This window comes from Macaca mulatta, chromosome 3 (assembly GCF_049350105.2).
Source record: "Macaca mulatta isolate MMU2019108-1 chromosome 3, T2T-MMU8v2.0, whole genome shotgun sequence".
NCBI lineage: Eukaryota > Metazoa > Chordata > Mammalia > Primates > Cercopithecidae > Macaca > Macaca mulatta.
The window spans coordinates 17,822,108-17,844,379 of record NC_133408.1 but is presented as its reverse complement, the minus strand read 5'-3'; the positions used below and the strand labels follow the sequence as shown (position 1 = coordinate 17,844,379).

Sequence of the window (22,272 nt, the reverse complement as noted above, 5' to 3'; positions counted from 1 at the left end):
CAAATGACAGGAAACTCTGTCCATGAATCATCAGCCCACAGGATGTAAGTCACTCCAATGGTGACAACAAGACCAGGCACCTTAAAGGATTTTTTTTTTAAAGGGTAGACTTGCTTTAGTGCCATCAATAACATTTAAGGCCATGCATGGTGAGGTCTTGTTAGCTGTTCTCTTATATCATTTGAGCATAAAGAGCTGGCCTGCCAGGGTCAGTCAGAAATCCCATTTTTCACTTTGGTCATTAGATAGTGTAATTGCAGCCAAGATTACCTCTTGAAAGGGAACTGGGCAAGTTTTATGTGAAGATATAGAGCTGGATATTAAGGTTTAAAATTTTGTTTCTGAAACTGAAAATAGAACACAAAGGCATTTGTGTTTATAGCTTTTCACTTGGGTAAAATTTTTCTTTTTAAACTTCATTATGGAGGCTTTGGATCCCCTGTCAAGAGAGAAGCAGTTTTTTAAACAACCATTTAACTAATTATTTTTATTATTGCCTTTTAAAGTTCCTGGAGGTAAATATTCATTTGATATGCCTCTTAGTGTTAGAAAAGAGATATTAAAATGCAGCGAATAAACAGCCAACAGGCCGGCTGTTATTGCAAAAAGAACCCTGGGGTCCTCCAGGTACACATTTTATTTGCTGTAGTAGAAAAATCCCCATTCCTTTTCCTAGCTACTTGCTTGTATTAGTGCCTCCTGGTTCTTCTCTTGAATTTACTAGAAATGGAAATTAAGAAACGAGTCCAGTCATTGATCATTGGCCTGTCAACGTTGTGAACACTCACCCAGGTGAATGAAAAACATCTTGATAAGAACAACAAAGTCAATAGCACCAAAGGCAGTGCTTTTAAAGCAGTTGTTCTTGTGATGGTCTTTAAGCTGGTTGAGACCAGCAGCCCTGTCATATAATTGTAGCATACTTTATCAATAAAACGATTGCATTCCCATTTTGATTTTCTCTCTGCATGTTGGTATTTCAACTAAAAGTCATTAAGGGATTAAGAAAATGTCACATCAAAATGAATGTCAGTTTTAAAAACAAAAAGTATAATCACGATATGGGGAGTTTTCTAATAGTTCTTTGCAGAAATTACTTTCTCCTGAGAATGAGTAGCTTCTTTGAATTTTGATACGGTACTTGTCTGCCGACCTGACCAAGTGGTGCTGACCTAGGCAGTATGTATACTTTATTAGGGCAGTATTGCTAGGAACTATCTCTGGCTTTACTTAATTGTCACAATTAATTTTTTTTTTTTGGCACGAAACATATCATGTCACACACACTAAAATGTAATAAAGGCAGCTATCAATACTGTTCATATGGATAGCATATTCCTCTGAATTGCTTCCACTAATATGTTCTTCTAATAAGGCTCATTTCTTTTTTTTATTTTCATTTTATTTTTGAAACAGAATCTTACTCTGTCACCCCAGGCTAAAGTGCACTGGTATGATCTCGGCTCCCTGCAACCTCTGCCTCCTGGGCTCAAGTGATTCTCCTGTCTCAGCCTCCTGAGTAGCTGGGATTACAGGCACGCAACACCACGCCCAGCTAATTTTTATATTTTTATTAGAGATGGGGTTTTACCATGTTGGCCACACTGGTTTCGAACTCCTGACCTCAAGTGATCCTCCTGCCTCGGCCTCCCTAAGTGCTGGGATCACAGGTGTGAGCCACTGCACCTGACCAAGGCTCATTTCTTAATGGATTTAATCTTATTAAACAACTTTTGATGTATCATTGAATTAGATTGACAGTTAAAAACAACCCAGCCCTTTTGTTAACATTATGTATCTAAAATAGGCAGGGTGTGGAATGTCTATTGATTTTGGAAGATTCCTAGTGTGGACGTCATTAGTACTGTTTTTCCAGTTTTCCAACTCAAAGGGCACATACTAGGATTGCCTTTTCTAGTCCCTTGGGCTTGGGTAGGGGTATGTGCTGGTTCTAGCCAATGAAGTGGCGATGATTCTGACGTATGTCACTCTCCAGAGATCTCAGTTCCCTAATATCACTAGCATTGTTATCAGTGCCGGAACAAGCTGTTCATTTTTGAATAAATACATTTTTCTCTTTCATGAATACTGCAAGTCATGTAAATCGTCTTGTTTACAACTTTGTTTTGATTGCTAGGAGGTTTAGGGTCAAAATTATGGGTCTTCCTTTGGCAACTAGTCAGGAGCACAGGGCATGCATTTTTTGTGTGCTAATGTTATCCAGCTTTATGTCTTTGTTACCTACTTTTCTCCTTTGTGCCAACTCTCTTCCCTTATAAAAACATTTATTAGTTTGTTTCAAATATAATTTTCTAGGCAGCTCCAATTCTTTATAGAATAAAGATATTACAAACAAACAAATAATCATGATTGGGACAAGTCAAATAATTTTTCCCCATATAAATGGGTGGAATTCTTCAGATCTGATGTAGGTGAGTTGGGTTAGAGTAATGAAAAAAAGGTTTCCAACAAAACAGTTTTTCCCCCTAACTCCAATGATCACCACTGATAGTTAATTCTAATTTATATTGTTACAGAATTAATTATAAGAACTCAAAAGACATCAATACCAAAGGACTTAAGCTCCTGCATACTTAGGACCTTCCATTCCATCTAGATAACATAATCCTTAAATCAGAGGCAGGGGAGTGGCTTGTACCTATTGTAAATGCTTTCTCCATATCATGCTACTCTACGTGGAAATACTGTAAGACTATTCCATTGTTTCAGTAGCTAAAAAATAATTACTGCTTTATTTTATTTCCAGTAAATGGGTCATCAGAAGGCAGAATAAAAACTCAATGCCGGCCAGGCATGGTGGCTCACGCTTGTAATCCCAGCACTTTGAGAGGCCGAGGTGGGCAGATCACCTGAGGTCAGGAGTTCAAGACCAGCCTGACCAACATGGAGAAACCCTGTCTCTACTAAAAATAAAAAAATTAGTCGCGCGTGGTGGCACGTGCCTGTAATCCCAGATACTCAGGAGGCTGAGGCAGGAGAATCACTTGGACCCAGTAGGCAGAGGTTGCGGTGAGCCGAGATCAGGCCATTGTACTCCAGCCTGGGCAACAAGAGTGAAACTACATTTCAAACAACAACAACAACAACAACAAAACCTCAATGCCAGCTGGCTCTTGAAAGGACAATTCTAAGGCCCCATTGTTATCAATATATCCTGAGACACAGTCTTTGCTCACTGACAACAGTGATCCCTCATTGGTCCAGTTGCTTTCTGGAGTTTTTGCCACAGAACGCTCATGACCTTGTTCACAGTGGTATTGACCTTCTTAGTCTGGTCTAGTTGTTCCTGGCTGTGATGATCTCTTAGATCTTGATGGGTGAAGTTATCACATACAGCCTGAGCAGCACCAAGGCCGTATTTTAGTTTGTCTTGTGAGTCCTCAATGAAGTCTAGGTAAAGATGACCAGGACGTAGTTCATAGGGGTCTAATGGCTGTGGTTGGTGACAGAGTCATTCTATAAAATACAGGGAAAGTCTTTGGCTCAGAGTCTTCCAACAACATGTGGAGGTATCTTAAGAAGCCTGCACCATGTTTCAGTCTGATCATTTTCTGGAAGGCAATGCAGAGCTATGGAGACACAGACGAAAAATTTCTCTCCACAAATTCTCAGCAACCATCACTAAGGGAATCCGTATATCACACATAATTGGTCTGCTGTTGCTACTGTGGTAGCAGAAACTCAAAATGGAACCTGGAGTGCTCCTGAGCAACTTTGAGGTGTTCTTGTAATATTTATGGGGTTTTTTTTTATTACTGCTTTTTTCCATTGAAAAATAGGCATCTTGGAAGTTTATACTGACTAAGCTGAAGTGTATTTCTCTTTTTATAGCCTTTCTCTATATCAGGATAAATTCTAAACCACCAGACATGGTTTGTAATCAATAATTTCAAGTGAATAACTTCCAAATGTGTGAACATGCAATGTGGCTAAAATAATGTTTTACCTCAAGATAGAAATAAGGTATTTTTGGCACAAGAGTCTTCAGGAAACCAAGTGAATGATATCAAGTCTCTGAGCAGCAATTTTAAGAAGAAAGTTTGAGCTTCAGAGTGTAGCTCTTTTTTATTTGCTAACTGTAATATTTTAGGCTATATCTATACTATCCTCTGAGCCAGATGCCTCTTTGGCCATGCAATTTTTAATGGTGGTCATCAGTAAAACAAGGTAGACATAAAACAGTCTTTAGATCACTGTTTATTGCTATAGAAAGTACATTCAAGCCACACTGAGTGATTATAGCTTACACCTACAAAAGGAACAGTGGAATGTACAGAAAATGGCATTAGACCCCACAGAGATCCTGATATACAGAAAGATACCCATCTCCTTATGGAGGAGGCTAAATAATGGTTCTCTAAAGATGTCCACGTCTTAATTCCAGAACCAACTAATGTGTTCCTTTACATGGAGATGGACTTTACAAATGTGATCAAACGAAAGATTTTGAGATGGACAGATTTTTCTGAGTTATCTAGGTGGGCCCAATGTAATCACAATGAAAACAGCAGGGTCTTGAGGCAGAGAAGGTGTAAATGGGAATGTGTAAATGGAAGGAGAGGGAAAAAGGGAGTGTGACGCAGGGCCACAAGACAAGGAATGAGGACCGTCTCTGTAAGTAACAAAAGGCAAGAAGTTGGATTTTCCCCAGAAGCTTCCAGAAGAAAAGCAGCCCTGCTGACAAAATGATTTTAGATTTCTGATCTCTATAACTCCAAATGAATATATTGTTTAAGTCACTAAATTTGGAATAATTTGTTACAGCAGCAATGGAAAACCAATACATCTCATTTTCTCATCTTTCTGTGATTACGGCATATGAAATTGCCATAACCCTAACTCCAGTGATTGGTACATTACTGCAGCTTTGGTAACGTCAAAAACATGTGTCATGTTTTTGGAAAAATTGACTTTTTTTTTCGGTTTGAGGTTGACAGCTTGCTAAATTTCTCTGTTTCCTCCATTCACTTACACGTATTAACCACATGCATGTACACAGGTGATAAGCTAACCACAAGTCTAGGGGTTTTCCTTGCATTTGAAAACTGTGCTATACGATTTATAAATTCAGCCCCCTTTTCTTCTGCCTCCAAGTTAAACTACAGAAAAGCAAAAGGTATTCCACAAAGAGTTGATGAATTAAATAACTGTACTATTTGGAAGTTCTTCTCAGTCTTAACTCCTTTATAAGCTTCTCTCCCTGGAGGTATGGTCTGCAAGAGAAAGCAAGCTCATACTAATAGATATTAATAAGTGGAGTGGAAATCATTGGGGTTGAGTTTAGCTTAGAAGATGATCCTGCTAGAAGAGCCAGATTGCATCACCCAGGTGCACAACAGATGAGATTATGCTATTTAAGGAGGACAGACTGTTGAGAACAGAGCAGGAAAAGAAGATTTCCCATGGCAGAATGAAATAGGCAATCCGGTAAATAGGAGAGAATGGAACTTTGGGGGCAATTACATGAACCTAAAAAATCACCTCTCTGCAACATCTAGGGAAAATTGGTGGAAAGATGATATGTAAGACAGAATACAGGGGAAAGAAATTTTAACAGCAAATTATTGAACAAAATCTAGAAACTGGAAGGTAACAGAATAGTTTGAATTATTATCTACCCCAGATGATTCAGTGTAATCTTTTTGTAATAAGCTTCTTTCATAATGATGTTCATGAAAACTATACTTCAAATTTGCTTGAGACAAATTTGAAGGAGACACAGGGGCGCAGCCATTAAATGGTGATCTTGCTGGTCTCATTAGACCTCTATTACCCAGTAAAGTCTTCATGAGTCTGGGGCCTGATCTTCAACTTTTTGGGTGACTTGACTTTGTCAATTTATCTGAAAATTATCAGGCTTAGAAAACAGTTTATATCAGTGTTTCTCAGTATATTATTAGAACCAACAAGAAACTTTTCCAAAATACCAATGGCTGAGCCTCATTCCTAAATATTCTGATTTATTTTGTCTGGGGTATGTTTCAGGCATTGATAGTTATTAAAAACTCCCCAGGTGATACTTATGTACAACCAGTGCTGAGAACCACTGATTTATATTAACCAAGCTCATATTTTTAAGCTACAACAATAATATTCACAGTGACTGCTTGCTGAGTGCCACAGCATGATGTTCACTACAGTAATAGGTTCTTGACATTTAATTGGAGAGAAAGTGTTATTCCTAATTTATAGATCTGAGAGACAAAGCATAGTTATAGTATCTGAACCCAGGTTTGATTTCAATCTTGGGATCTTAGGGCTTTATTAATTTCTTAATTGATAATAGGAGGTGTAAGTGGCAGGAAAGTTAATAATTTGCACAAAATTCTGCTGGCGTTTGAGAACCCAAATAAAAGCATATGGTTATTTAAGACCACAGTTAGAACCACAGGAGTCAAAGCTTTATCTTAAGTAGGATGCATCGATCCACCCACCAGAGTTTGTTAAGTTTCCTGTCTACTCGTGAGGGAGCCTCCTGTGTAAATGCTGGACCCAGCTGTGAAAGGGCCTTCTTTGGACGATGTTCCAGGGACTAGGAGGTTCTTCACTCACAGTTCTTCTGTAAGAATTCAGACCTACCTTGATCTCCTATTATGACATCCCTCAAGATATCTGAATTAATTAGATACAGTTTTTCTTGTGATTTTAAATCCCTTTAGGTCACATTTGGAAATAACTTTAATCTCCTTAATGGAGTAAGAAAGGATAGTTTCTAAAAATTTGTAACAGATTTTTTTTTTTTTTTTTTTTTTTTTTTTTGCTAAAAGGGTATATTAGACATAATAGATATTTTTGTAATAGATGTTATAATGACAGTGGGAACAGGTGTGGAGAGCTCTGCACGCCATGCTAAGAAATGTGTCCTTTATTCCTAATGCAACATCCAGGGTGGGGAGGGTGGCCCTCAGCAGCTTCAAACGTGGAGGTATAACATCGGACATTTTACTCAGAATGAATAGTGTTTGAGACTATGCAGAGGATGGTTAGGAAATAGGAGGGGAAAGGAACTTGTGGCAGAGAGATCAATTATATTAGTACAGAAAGAAGATGATGAGAGATAGAGAAAAGGAGGTTGAATCTGAAACATATTCCAAGGGCAGAAAATCTCCAGTTTGCTAACTAATGAATGTGAAAGGTGAGAACAAGTAAGGTGAATTTCTTGGGTTCTGGCTGCAGTAATTGGACAAAATTTCTTTTTCTTTTTTTTTTTTTCTTTGAGACAGAATCTCGCTCTGTCGCCCAGGCTGGAGTGCAGTGGCGCGATCTTGGCTCACTGCAAGCTCCGCCTCCCGGGTTCCCGCCATTCTCCTGCCTCAGCCTCCCGAGTAGCTGGGACTACAGGCGCCCGCCACCTCGCCTGGCTAGTTTTTTGTATTTTTTAGTAGAGACGGGGTTTCACCGGGTTAGCCAGGATGGTCTCGATCTCCTGACCTCTTGATCCACCCGCCTCGGCCTCCCAAAGTGCTGGGATTACAGGCATGAGCCACCGCGCCCGGCCAATTGGATGAAATTTCTAGTCACCAAGAAAGGGACAGAGGAGGAGAAACTGGTTGGTTGAGGGAAGAACGAAAAGGGTGCAAAGTGTTAATTCTAGCATGGAAATGTAATTAGGTCAGGTGAGATCTCAAGGAGACGTATGTTAGGCTGAGAAGAGCCTTGGAAACCATTGTTATGATGTAGAGCAGGGAGTGATGTAGGATGTTAGAGTTGGGAAGCCAGTTCTAAGAATTGTATCGCACCTGTAGTTTTGCCTAGACACAAGACTACTGCTACTAATGACAACGATAATCTTTAAGCGAAATATGTTATATATTGGTGATGAGCTTAATACCTTATATTTAATCCATTGTCACATTTAAATTTTCTCAAATAATATGACATATGTACTAATACATTGCCTTTCTAGAGAAGTGGAAAATAATGAATCACCGGATCCTTCACTAAATAATGATCTCATCTAATACATTAGAGTTTTTAATGATATTGTAATTCCCCTTTCACCCCAGAAGATTCTTTGGCACATAGAACTCCATGGGCCAAAAAAATACCTGGCACATAGTTTGGCTGGATAAATGGTGAAAGTTACATTTCACAGGATTACCCTTATAGCCGAGAGGATTTGGCTAACAGTCATGGGAAAAGTAGGAGGATTGATAAAATCTTGCATTTATGAAGGGTTGAGGAAGTAGAAAAGGTTAACCTAGCAAAGTAATTTTTAAACCACTTTACTGTGCAGGCTTCTTTAGAAAATCTGATGGATACTACAAACCCCTTTCCACGAAAAAGGCACATCCAAGAGCATGCACATTCCTACAATTTTGAATAAAGTTGAAGTTCATTGATAAAATAGGCTTAAGATGTGCCCCGGCATACACATCTTCAAATACTCTTCACAATTTCTTCTAAAGTACCCCTGCTTCCACTGCAAGGAAATTTTTTCTTCTCTCCTACTATAGTCAAATGTTGATATAACTGGAATTAAGCATTAGAGCATTTTTGAAGCATACACATATACGGTTTTTCTCACTTCCCAATTCAGGTTGAAGCAAATCTAAGTCCTTTCTTAAATTGACTTTTTGGAGGCCTTTGAGAATCCTCAAATGGATATCCCGGACACTAAGAATATGGGCAAATTGCACAAACCTTTAGTAAATTGTTGGTTATCCACAGATGTCAATTAATCCTTGTATACATTTAATAATATACTCATATCTGTGAACTGCTCCTTACAACTAAAACTAACTATGTGTTCAGGGAATATAAATAGATGTTAATATCAGCCTGAGAACAGCATAATTAGGATGAGAAAGTAGCGCCAAAATAATTATATAACATACTACAAATTATCACCAAATTAGTATAAATTGAGATTCATCATTATTACATTGTCAGGATTTATCCAAAGTAATGAACTTATCAATTAACTGGCTCAAAGACTATCAAAGGACTGGAGAAACTTTAAGAAAGAATGAACTGCTTAATTAATTTCCTATTTCTTTGAGAGCCTACTAAGTACAAGCAAGTTCTTTATATCTAAACGCCGGTAAGAGGACTCTTGGTCACGTGTGCATGGAAGCTCAGAGCTGATGGAAATATTAGCAGGCTTTGATAATGTTATTTATAGATGAGGTGACTGAGTTGAAGAGGCATCAATAGAATTTCTCGAAGCTGCCCGTTTACAGGATGTGAGCAACGCGAGTGATGTGAACATCATACTCTGATCTGAAATTCCAGACCTGTCATTGAGTGTGTGACCTGAAGCCTCATGTTCCTCATCTATGACATAGACTATTTTGAGAGGATAAAAAGAGATCATTCCAGTCAAACACACAGCACATTATGCATGCAGGGAATACCAAATAAATGGTAGTTATTTTACTCTATTAGGGAAAAAGCAGAACTTGCAAATGGGTCTCCCAACTTTCAGTCTAAGATTCTAGTCACCATCCCTCACTGGCAGGAATATACCTATATAACAAACCTGCACATGTACCCCTGAACAGAAAACAAAAGTTCAAAAATAAATAAGTAGGTCATGCGCAGTGGCTCATGCCTGTAATCCCAGCACTTTGGGAGGCCGAGGCGGGCAGATCACCTGAGGTCGGGCGATTGAGACCAGCCTGGCCAACATAGAGAAACCCCGTCTCTACTAAAAATATAAAATTAACTGGGCGTTGTGGCACATGCTTGTAATCTCAGCTGCTTGGGAGGCTGAGGCAGGAGAATCACTTGAAACTGGGAGGCGGAGGTTGCAGTGAGCCGAGATCACGCCACTGCACTCCAGCCTGGGCAACAAGAGCGAAACTCTGTCTCAAATACAATAATAAATAAATAAATTAAAAGTTTTTTAATTAAAAAAAGAAAGTATCTTTATGGTATTAGGCCAATTTGCAAGCATTGGATAGTTTTACACTTGCTACATTCATTTTCAAGGTCTTTTTTTGCCTTAATGGGGCAGAGATTTGGGTTTTTATTCTTCTTGTTGCTTCCACTATTGTATCTCCAACACCTTCAATCAGTGCTCAACAAATAAGTATTGAATAAAAGAATAAATTTCTCTACGATATCCCTACCACATTCTCTACTTGGCCATGGGACATTTGATATAATTTGCATTTCTTTTTTTTTTCTTTTTTATTATACTTTAAGTTCTAGGGTTACATGTACACAACGGGCAGGTTTGTTACATATGTATACTTGTGCCATGTTGGTGTGCTGCACCCATCAACTCGTCATTTACATCAGGTATAGCTCCCAATGCCATCCCTCCCCGCTCTTCCCTCCCCAAAATAGGCCCCGGTGTGGTGTTCCCCTTCCAGAGTCCAAGTAAACTCATTGTTCACCATTTCTTAAGGAATTGTGTAAAGCTAGACATGATTGGATGTTTGAGAATAAAATGAAACACCTTCATTCAAGAAGTGCAAGGCTTAACTAAAATATGTTTCAGGTTGCAATAAGACAAGAATCAGTTGACATCTTGTTGTACACAACAGTTGCAGAAGAGGTTACATTTTTTTTTTCCTTTCAAAGCCTCAGATAAGTTTTAAATCCCACACCTGCCACTTGCTAGCTCTGTGACCTTGGGCAAGTTACAAAATCTCTCTGGGCTCTGTCAGTTTCTTCTATACAGAATTTTCTTGTAAACATTATATGACTGATGCATTTAACCTGTTTAGCACAGTGCCAGCCTCCGGTACGTGTTCAGTATAAAATGGCCCCTGAGGTCTTTGGCCTATTCTATGTGTTTATGATGAAAAAAATGATTGACTTATAGATCTGACTTGGTGGGCACATGTTTACAATCCCTTAGCATAGTGTGCCATGCTTGACTTGATGTTTTCTATCATGAGAGATCACAGCCGATGGTTACTTCTGTCTTATCTAAATGAGAGATGAAACCAATTTAACCATCTCTGTTTGCCATCATTACAGCCAGTGGGCACAACATACATGAGGAGAGAATCAATGCACAAAATTATTTGATTAACTAGCATTGTCCTTGCACTTCCTAGCAGAGGAAAACCAGGCATTTAAGAAAACAAACAACAAAAAACTGTTTTCTTCCTCGCCTTGTTTTTATGTTAATTGAAAGAGATAAAAAACAAAAAAGTGGATGGGGGGCATGCAAGAGCATGCAAGAGCATGCAAATGTTGACAGGAGAGAATGCAATATAGCTGTACAAACTATTTTGGTGCTAAATGTTTTATGGAGACTAATGGCTCAATTATAGCTAAATACTCGTTGCCACTAGCGTTGTGGGAGAAAAAATCCTTCCTCGATTTGTTCATATAAAGGAGAGAGCAGGTTTTCTGAGTGTGAAACAGTGTGTTCATGCTCACCTGCTGGCCATTCTCCAGCTCAGGAAATTGGCCCAGCCCCCAGGGGGCTTCCCACTGAATGGAGCAAGGCAGTGCCACCTTGCTTTTTCATCAGAGAACCATTAGGAATGGGTGCCTGAAATAGCGATTTGCTCACTCAATCCTACTATAGATTTAAAAGTAACTAGGCAGTTCTCCAAAGAGCCTAATTTATTTTCAGGAAGTGAAGTCACAGGCTCAGATGCATTACAGTTCCTTAATAGTATAGGATTTCATAGTTGAACAAAGCCTTTCTTTCGGGGTAACAGAGGCATGGAGGAGCAACTCACCCAAATGTACTTGGCAGAGATGAGAGTATAGCAGACTCACTGGGGTAGAAGAAAATATGACTTTGGGGATGATTTACTGAAAGAATCTAGAACAGTTCTTGGCTCATTCATTCATTTGGTTCATTTATTCATTTGACAGAGCTGTACTGAACACTCGTTATGTGTCAAATAATGTAGTAGGTGCTAGGGATTTGGGGGCAAAGGACAAAGAAGGTTTCTGTCCTCTTGGAACTTACAGTGTAGTAAGGGATATGGATAACACATGAGTAAATGTGTTAATTCACTATGATTTTTATTGTGGTGACAGAGCAAACTAAGTAGAGTGAAGGGATATAGAGAATGAGAAGGGAGCTTCCTCTCTTTTATCTCCCAAGAGATATTCATGAAAACTTAGGTGGGAATGACTGGGAATTTAGAATGTTCCTGGATTTGGCAACCGCAAATGCAAAGGCTATGATGTGGGGAGAAAAGGCTGTGTCACGTGGCCAGAAAGGATTCCTCTGAAATGAGTATCAGATACTGGAGGCCAGCAAGAAGGCTGAAGAGAGAGGCAAGGTCAGCTCACGCAGGCCTTGGTACTTTCTATATATTTAAGAGTATGCTCAGTATATGGTAGATAAAATTACCTTAGCTTCAATTTTCAGTTGCAAAAGAGGAATAATACCAATCATATCAGAAGTTCTTGGGTCACTTACATGAGATGGTTGCTTAGCACCCAGCATCCTGCTAGGCACAAGTTGGGAATTCCATAGGTAGAGCTTTCTTGCCCTTTGCTTCATTCTTTAAATTCATCTCATTTCAGCCGTTCCCTCAGTAAAATCACACTCGGTATGAATGAGGGTGTATAAGAAGGATAAACAGCAAAGAGTCAGTGAAAGAGTAGTTGGACTTGGGGAAATGAGAGTAAGGAGGAGCAGTGGTTTCCACGGTGAAGGCAGGTTACAGAGAGAGCAGCATCTTTTCAAAGCATCAGGACCATGCTGCGAGGTGGTGGGTGGGTAAGTTGGGGAGAGGACACATGCAACCTTCTGGTTTATGGAAACTTTCCAACTGTAGAAATTCATGAAGAAAGTTCATATGAAAGCCCTATCTTCTGTAGCCTAATCAAGTCTTGACATTCAAATTTCAAATGAATTTTGGAGAAATAACTTCTCAGATTCTCATCATATAGTACTTGTTCAATATGAATAGAAATAATTACTTTGCTGGAGTAATTAGCATGCCCAAGAATAACTATAGACTTTTCCCCAATTTTTACTTTTGGATAAATGTTAAATATCTTTAAAGTGCCTTTGATTTCTTCTTTTCTTAAGAATCATGGAAAGGTGGGAAAATATGATAAAGATGCAGGGAAATGCAGGATAATGATGGCAAATGCACATAAAGAGAGTACCACATTGACCTGGCAGAGAAATGTTCTTGGCAGTGATTTCAGTTACCAGAAAAGTAAAAGCTATTAATACTAATGTTATCTAAAGAAGGCCAGCAGCATATGGTTGTGTTTTTTTCCAGACATTTCTGAAAGCCTACTTCAGAATAGTCATCCATACTGCTTGGGGGCCCTTCAGAGTAAAGTGAGCACACAGGCTCTGAGATGAGGCAGTCTGGAGACCACATGTCAGCCTAGCCAGGCTCAGAGAGTGATCTTATATGGGCCACTTATCCTGTCTGAGCATCAGTTGCCTCACCTCGAAAGCGAGAATACCCAACTCACCTCAGGGGGTGGTTTGAGATTGATGCTATGATCATGTAGGATGCCATGCACCTTCGTTGGTACCTCTTAGGACCCTCGGTAAAAGAGGTAAGTCTCCTTCCTTTCCTTTCCTTGGGTTCAAGGATTAGTGGAATGGCAGCCTGAATCAGGAACCAGAACTCCTGAGTCCTCAGCCTCCCTAGGGAATCTCTTAGTCGACAAGTCTCTGTTTCTACAGGTTTTTCCCCGGGGCAAATGGAGCAAGTTAAGCTGGATCACATAGAGTGCTTAGGCCTTACTTTGACCAGAACAGAAAAGTTCTGATGTCTCCAATATCCCATTTCAAGCACATCCGCCTCTGGAGGTTCCAATGAAGTCCTGTTAAGCTGACCTGAGTCCTCTGTAGTTATTCCAAAAAGAGCAATTGCCCTTTTACATGCAATACGGGAGGAATTTCATGCTAGGACCTTTAAAAAAGGTTCTTATCTCCAAAGTATTTGCAGATTATTAGTCTAGAATGAAAACTGGATGAGCCGTCTCTTTAGTGTCTTCCTCCAAGCCTCACAGCCACTCTTAACACTAAAATGATTAGGAAAAGCAAACATAGGTTAAAACATAAGAGAGAGGATAGAGAGAAAAACGTCTGTGTCAGTGGCTGGCACAAAGCTGAACTAATCCTACTCCCTGCTGTCCCGGCTAGACATTTCTTGAGAGTGCTGCTCTTAGATATTTTGCTTTTGTTTTTGTCTTAATTGTCCTTTGAATGATGTCATCCCCAGGCTACTAGGAAAGAGCCACTTCTATCAAAGGAACTTCAAGTCCAAATTTAGTGAAATAGAAGCAGCCCTTCCCTGCCACCACCGTACACTGTTCTTGCCTATTCCAAACCTGCCCTTGGGAGAGGTGTGGCCAGTTATGTGAGACAAATGAGTATCTAGCAAAGAGAAGCCTCATCAGAAAATCATTCTCTTAAATCTAACAGACGTCCTCAACCTCTGTTACAACAGGCTCCTGGGAAGGGAAGCTTCTTTGCCTTTTGAGGGCTACACATAAATCTGGGTGTTTTTCTCAGTTCTGACCCACACACTTCATTACATCCTTTAATGGACTGTGTTAGCATTCTCAAATGAAGCCTTATGATAAAGGATTACTGATTGCGTTTCTTTACCTTTAAAGTTCTTCAGTTGTTGACACTACTGCCACATGCTTGCTTGCTTTATTGAGAGATAATTTTAATATCTAAAGATTTGTTAATGTAACTATAGCATAGAATTAAGAAACCAATACTTTTCTGCCTAACAGGAGTGACAGTATGTCATGGTGGAGAAAGCACTGGATGTATGACTCTGGCGATGTCATTTTATATCTTGCAAAGTGTGAGAATTAGATATGGTGATGTCTGTAATTGCTTTCAATGCAACTTTGTGTTCCCAGCTTTTTATTTTATTTATTTAATTTTTTGGGGACGGAGTCTCGCTCTGTCACTCAGGCTGGAGTGCAGTGACATAATCTTGGCTCGCTACAACCTCCACCTCCCAGGTTCAAGTGATTCTCTTGTGTCAGCCTCCCAAGTAGCTGGGATTACAGGTGCCCATCACCACACCTGGCTAATTTTTTTTGTATTTTTAATAGAGACCGAGTTTCACCATGTTAGCCAGGCTAGTCTTGAACTCCTGACCTCAAGTGATCCTCCTGCCTTAGCCTCCCAACTCTAACTTTAAATAGATTTCTTTTTTACTCTAATCATCCAGCAGATAATAGAAACATTTGGTTAACTTTTTTGACTGTCGATGTTCAGTGCAATTAAAAACTCAATTCTGAACTCAACGGTTGTGTGGAGGTGCTCTGCAAGTGTGAGATGGAGCACCAGAGAGTCAGGCCAGATGACTATTTGAAAGGAGCTCTTTCTAGTGATTCAAGAATCCACAGTTCTGCATTCCTGTGGAGGGGTTTATCTACTTATGAAATCACCAGCCCTTACCGTCAACAACATAGCAATCCCAGACCTTACAAAACAGTACAATAACAGCTTGTGTTATTTAGATAAAAACATTGCCTATGCCACAATAACGACTTAAACATAAAGAGATGGCGGGCAGACCACATAAATAAAACCTGGCTATTTTTTCTTTCTTCCAGGTTCAATCATCTGATCTTTTATTAATGCTTCTATTTTAAACATCTCGCTAGCCTTTCCAGATGTGTATTACAAGATGTTTAGCAGTACCCACTAGTTGCCAGTGGAGGACCCTGTTCCAAATATGACACCCTGAAATGTCTTCAGACATTGCTCTAAGTTTCCAGGGGGCAAAATCATTCTGGAGTGAGAAGTACTAGTCTATGCTTTTTTTTTCTTCTAATTCTGAATTTACTTTTTTGGTTTTTTTTTTTTGAGTCGAAGTTTCGCTCTTGTTGCCCAGGCTGGAGTGCCTGGAGTGCAATGGTGCGATCTCGGCTCACTGCAACCTCCGCCTTCCGGGTTCAAGGGATTCTCCTGCCTCCACCTCCCAAGTTGCTGAGATTACAGGCATGTGCCACCAGGCCGGCTAATTTTGTATTTTTAGTGGAGATGCGGTTTCTCCATGTTGGTCAGGCTGGTCTCGAACTCCCAACCTCAGGTGATCCCGCCTGCCTCGGCCTCCCAGTGAATTTGCTTTCTTAAACATAAGACCAAGTGCTCAGAAATTATTGTTCTATTGTTACTATTCTGAACATTACTCATGTCTTCATTTATGTAGGATTTCACAATTTACTAAGTATTTCCACCCACATTGTCTGTGGAGATTAATGCATAGCAGTTTATTGTCTACAACAAATTAGAAGAAAGAGGCATTTTTTCTGTAACTGTCCCTGTATGCCTTTTTTTATTGTGTTTGCAATCCTGCATGTTTGACAAAAGGGGTCTTGCCATGAGGAAGATGTATTTAGGACGAGTCAGGCATTGTGTAAATGAAATCTGGCACAGTCTTTTCAGGAGACATGAGAGAGAGAGAGAGAGAGAGAGAGAGAGAGAGAGAGAGAGAGAGAGATGTTTAATCATCTCGAAATGATGTCCTCCTCTCATCTTCTGCTGGTAGGAGTCACATACCACTTGGTCCACCCATAGAAGCACACATTTACAACTAAACACTCACATACAGCTTCACTGAAGCCCCATGAACTCTCTGAGCCCCTTGCCTCTTTAAAAGGGCTCTGAAAATTATAATCTTCAGCCTAAACTGGACTGCTGCAGTTTTATCATGCTGCATGAAGTGAAAACTAGATGGCGTTTTTGAAAAATAGAAAATAACATTTCTCCCACACTTGCACCTCCTCCCTAGCCCTCTTACCTGCTTAAGGATTTCAGCGGCTGTTTCATGTGAACAATCAAATATCACATAGAACTCCTTGCCTTTCTTCATCTCCTTGAGTAAAGGCTTGGCATCTTTATTCCCAGAGGGCAGCTGGCGGATTTTGATTTTAATATTATATCTGGAGGGAGCTTTGATGAGCTCTTGTAGACGAATTAGACCTAGAAAATGACATCCAATCATGCAACAGAGACTGTTCTGTCGACAGAGTATTGTTTATTGTTATCTATAGTTAAACTTGTTTCAACTCCAAAATGTACCCACTGACCACCTTCCTAACGGTTACACTCCTGACTTCCCATTTGTCACTCATCTTTCTGTGGTGGATCATACTATTTCCCCTTTGTGGGTATGTGTGGCTTGGAAGCATAATTTTGTCAGGAGCATTTTAAATTTATTTAGAATGCAATTGTCCTTTCCAGCTTTCAGCAAACACCTCCCATCTTTAACAAATCAAGCCTGCAACTGTAAAACTTGGTAAACAAAAAGTTGGTTGAAGTTTCCAAAAGAGTTCGATGAAATAGATCACACCTGCTCACTTACAAAGCTAATAGAATATGGAGATTTGTCGAGGCTATAAACTTCTGTTAGCCTTTTATTAAGTATTTATATAAAAATACTCTTAACCAGCTAATTAGTCGGGTTGCTGTATATAATCTTTCAGTTCCTGCCATATAAACTATTTGTAAATGGCTCATGCTCATTACATTTTCTTCCTAATATATTTGAATGCTAAATGGGAAAATCCTACTTGATTTTTTTAAAAAGACCATAGAATTTTTAGAAATTATGATCATAAAAGCAGAAACAGAATTTTAAAAAAATTCTCTATTGGTTATTGCAACAAAACATATATGTCTAACTAACTTGATGGAGAATGTTTGGTTTACCACAGGTGTGGATGTATTGATTTGCACTGTTTCCTAATAGAAGTGCTTTACTAGGGCAAGGAAAGCCACTGTGTAAAAGACTCCCTCTTATTTCCTCTAATGTTAACAGGTGCTCACTATGCTGCACCTTGGCTCTCAGAGTAAGGACTTCTGTCACACTGAAAAATTGAAGGTTTTTGTTTGTTTGTTTGTTTTGTATGCAGTTCTGTGCCTTCAGGGTTTGTCAGCTTTAGGTAATCAATAGGGAATATTAAGCTTTATGAGTATTCAGATGAAAATTGTGATATGTTCAGTGCAAGATTCAGCATGGATTCCAGCTACTGCCAAACTCACATTTTTCTTTTTCTTGTTTTACTTATGTAGCTACTTTTTTTTTTTTTTTTAACTAGACGGTACATTTTTTGTGTGTGGCTCAAATGAGGAAAGGTTTCTCTACCACCATAGTTAGGTTTGATTCTGATGTACAATAAATGTATAATGATATTGAACTTCAGAGTTAAATGTGTGGGAGTGGTAGAATGGGAGGGTAGTTGCTGTAGAACCTTATCAAGATTTAGGGCTCATGATCTGATATGGCTTGGCTCTGTGGCCCCACTCAAATCTCATCTCGAACTGTAATCCCCATGTTTCGGGGGAGGAACTTGGTGGGAGGCAATTGGATCATGGGGGTGGATCTCCCCCATGCCGTTCTTGTGATAGTGAGTGGATTCTCACGAGATCTGATGGTTGAAAAGTGTGGCACTTCCCCCCGGCTCTCTCTGTCTTTTCTGCCAACATGTATGACATTTCTTCCTTCCCCTTTACCTTCCACCATGATTGTAAGTTTCCTGAGGCCTCCCAAGCCATGTGGAAGTATGAGTCAATTAAACCTCTTTTCATTATAAATTACTCAGTCTCAGGTAGTTATTTATAGCTGTGTGAAAATGGACTAATACATGAACCTTTTCTCTTTTTACACAAAAATTGAATTGCTAGAATAACAGGCTTCCTGGATTCTTGCTCCTTTTCAAATCAGTCAATGTGGTTGAAGTCCCTCAGGTACTTATAATCACCTGCTTGTCTTCTCACTTCCAGAGCCACATCCTGAACTACAGAGAAACATTAAAAATGAAAGAAAATATAGAACGTGTGTTCATATATTTGTTATTCATAATATGTGTTAATCTTTGAAATAATCCTATGATGTAACCATTATTCCTATTATTATTTAAATGAAGAATTCAGGGCCCAGAGTAGTTAAGTAACTTACAAAGATAGTTAAGAAGAATCTTGGATTAAAATTGCTGTTTGTGAATCCAACACTTAATCTTTTGACATCACCATCCTGCCTTATAAATACAAGTTGTTAGTGCTGAGGGAACAGATACGGCTTAGGACTGTTTGATGAGATGGAGAAAAAATAGAGACTTCAGGCTGCCTGAGTTTCTCTCCTGTTTTCTCTTATCACCCACCTGCTTTGCAATCACATAGATTTTTTTTTCATGACTATAACCACAAGGGACAGTTTAATGTGGTCTCTAAATAACATGGAGAAAACATTTAAAAAGTGCATTTCGTGTGCTGCAATGAACTGCTCTCTTTTTCTGTGTTGAATAGAATGTCACATCTTTCTATCATGATGACTTACATATTTATGGGATTTAAAGTTGACATACATTTTCTCACTTCTTTCATTTATTTTTATGGGAAAACATTTGCTGGATGCTCATTAGATGCCAAGTTTCATGTTAGGCCCTGAGGGTGCAAGACAACACAAACTGCTTCAGAGTCCTCACAGCCAGGAGGAGAATTTTATCCCTGCTCTCTTGAGGTAGATGGGGCATCAATTACCACTTAATTTTACAGATTATGAGCTAAGGCTGCTGCAGGCTGGAGTAACTTGCTCAAGGTTATATAGCTAATAAATGGCAGACCCAGGGATTAAGGCCAAATCCACCTTCTGATACCAAATTTAGGGCTCTTTCCTCCAAATCAGTGGCCCCTCCCAACTTCAGGATCTCTTGTCAACTGACTGAATGAAAAACTAATTAACAAGCTGACTAATTAACTATATTAATAAATAGCTATATAAGTAAACAGAGAAAGAACATTTTAGACCAGCACACAATATTAAATCCTTATTTGGCACACTAGACCATTAATAAACACACACCCCCAAATGTGACCATCAACTTTTAAAATTGTATCATAAAAGAAGGTATATTTTAATACCAATAGAGGAAATGGGAGAAAGACTAGTTTCTAATTGGAATAAATTTATCTTTTACAAAAAGCTCACTGTTAAACTCCTACTTTTCTCCTTTTGCCAGTATATAAGTAAATTGGCTTCAGAAAGGGGGAGGATCAGCAGATTTAAAGATTAGGGACCGAAACTGGGGTGAGAACAAAGAACAGGGATGGAGTGAGTTTTACATTTCTCTTCCTGAAGCAATTGTTTGCTTAAGAAAAGCCTTTCTGCCTTCATTAGCAAATGATGGAGAATTTACAATTCAAAAGACACAGTAGACAACATTTAGAGAAAGCTTTCCCTTATATTTGCATTTTGCAGCAATCCATCAGTCATTTACATTTCGTTGTAATGAGCAGTTAAAAATCATTTGCTAAACAAATAATTACTTCAGAGGGAGGACATTGATTTAGGCATAACACCTAGCTTTGCTAATCCTTCCACGTGTGGAAGCCAGCCCTGATGGAGTGACCCAGCCCTGCCAGGACCCCAGTTGCAGTGAATGGTAAAGGTGCGTATAATGCTGATAAGGTGAATTTTCTTCTGGCTCACTGAGATGGAGAGAATTTAAAAATAAAATGTAGATAAGAGAGAGCCAGACAAACCCAATAGAGGGACATGCAACAATAAAACTGACCTGGACTCTTTAAAAATGTCAGTGTCATATATGGCAAAAGAAGGCTGAATTGTCTGAATCAAAGGAGACGAAAGGGATTGACAACTGAATGCCATTTGTGATCCTGGGACAATTATCAAATATATACTATTATTTTACCAATAACAATATTAGCAAATATATATTTCTATGTATTTAGATAACATTATTATGTTATTGTTAAGTCTCCTGTACTTGATAATCGTAGTGTGGTTGTAACGAGAAAGGTCCTTCCTAGGAAATTCATGCTAATGTATTATAGGGAAAAAGGTCAAGATGTCTGCAGCTTACTTTCAAATGGTTCAACAGTGCTACTACTTAGTATTATTTTTATTGTTGTAGGTGTTTCTATATTAAGAGAATGATAGAGCATTACAGCAAATGAGGCCAAATGATAATAAATGATGAATCTAGGTGAAGGGTGTACAGGAGTTTATTGTACATGTCCTGCAACTTTTCTCTAAGTTCAGATCTTTCTAAATAAAAAGACAAAACGTACAGATACAAAATAATATCATAAAAGTCTCTTCCACTTGTATCCCCAAGAATGAAATTGGAAATGCAACTTTGGTTGAATAAACGCTTTACAGAAAGAAGACTGTTTTTTTTCACATGAATTTGAGCTGAGCTCTGCATATAGATACAACTTTCAAAAATATACAAATGGCCAATTCTAAACACTTGCTTTGGCCGCCTGTCTACTCGGTGCACTCAGATGTGACACAGAAAAAATGCTGATTTGCATGCACATTGGGTAACTCAGGCAACAGGTGGAGCATATGGAGGAGGAAAAAAAAAACCTCTGCTATTTCCAGTGAGCATTGAAAATTTCCTATGCCTTCCTTTTAAGTAATAACAAACTTTGCTATTTAGATTGCCCCTTTTTATGAAGTCTGCTCCATGCCTTATAAGTAGCGAAATAAACCCTAGAATATACTTCTGAGGTGAATAGGTGTCAGTGCTATTTCACAGTGAGGAAAGTGAGGCATGGTGAGGTTAATTGTTTGGATTGGCCCTGAAAATGGGTCACAAATAGCAGGAATTGGAAGAGACCTTCAGGTCAAACTCCTCTTGACGCATGAGTCCCCTCTACACAGCCACTGCTGAACACCTCTTAGTGTGAGAAATTCTCTACCTTACACCGCAGTCCAATCCATTTCTCAATAGCTTTAGCTATCTTTAATGAGTCTCAGTTCAAAAGAAAAGTACCTAGGTTTTCTTGAGTCTTAATCCAATGTCTTGTTTGTTAAACCATCAGTGAGTTTGATGCCATAAACATGAATGTAATAAACCACTGGGACCCAAAGATCAGGTTGCACATTTTAAATGTTAATTTCTTCTCTATTGAACTTGGAAATATGCAAAATGGCATTTCATAAACTTGTGGGTATATTAATATACCCAGATCTAATAGGATTCTTAAGGGGATCTGTGCATCATCCAGAGCAGAGGAAAAATCAAAACTGAAAAATGAAAATGGGTATGTGAGCGAATTACCTGTGGAAATAAAACACTTTTAAAGTGCAGATCTTCATACATAGGGTTTTTCAGAAGTGCAACAGAGAAGGCAAGTGGGAGTCTTCCCAAAAGAAAAATTGTGTACCTTGGTTACAAAGGACCTTATAAGAAGAATCTAGTCTAAATATTCAAGAAAGTATATTGCACTCCACCAGTATATGTTGGTGCTGAATTCTCGTGAAGTTTCAACAGTAGCTAAAATTAATATGCTTGGCCTGCAATACCTAAAGATTGGTTTCCTGGGCAGAGTTCTGAATATTTAAGTAGGGT

At 38.9% G+C, this 22,272-nt stretch overlaps 1 protein-coding gene across 6 annotated transcripts in view; it reads right to left on the bottom strand.

Moving 5' to 3' along the window:
* Positions 1-22,272, bottom strand: part of GRIK1 (glutamate ionotropic receptor kainate type subunit 1) — a 406,851-nt gene that overhangs the window by 118,910 nt on the left and 265,669 nt on the right. For all 6 annotated transcript variants that reach the window (XM_015132949.3, XM_015132950.3, XM_001100677.3 and 3 more), the window contains 1 exon segment: positions 16,692-16,873. In XM_015132949.3, coding sequence (XP_014988435.2) covers positions 16,692-16,873 — 182 coding nt within the window.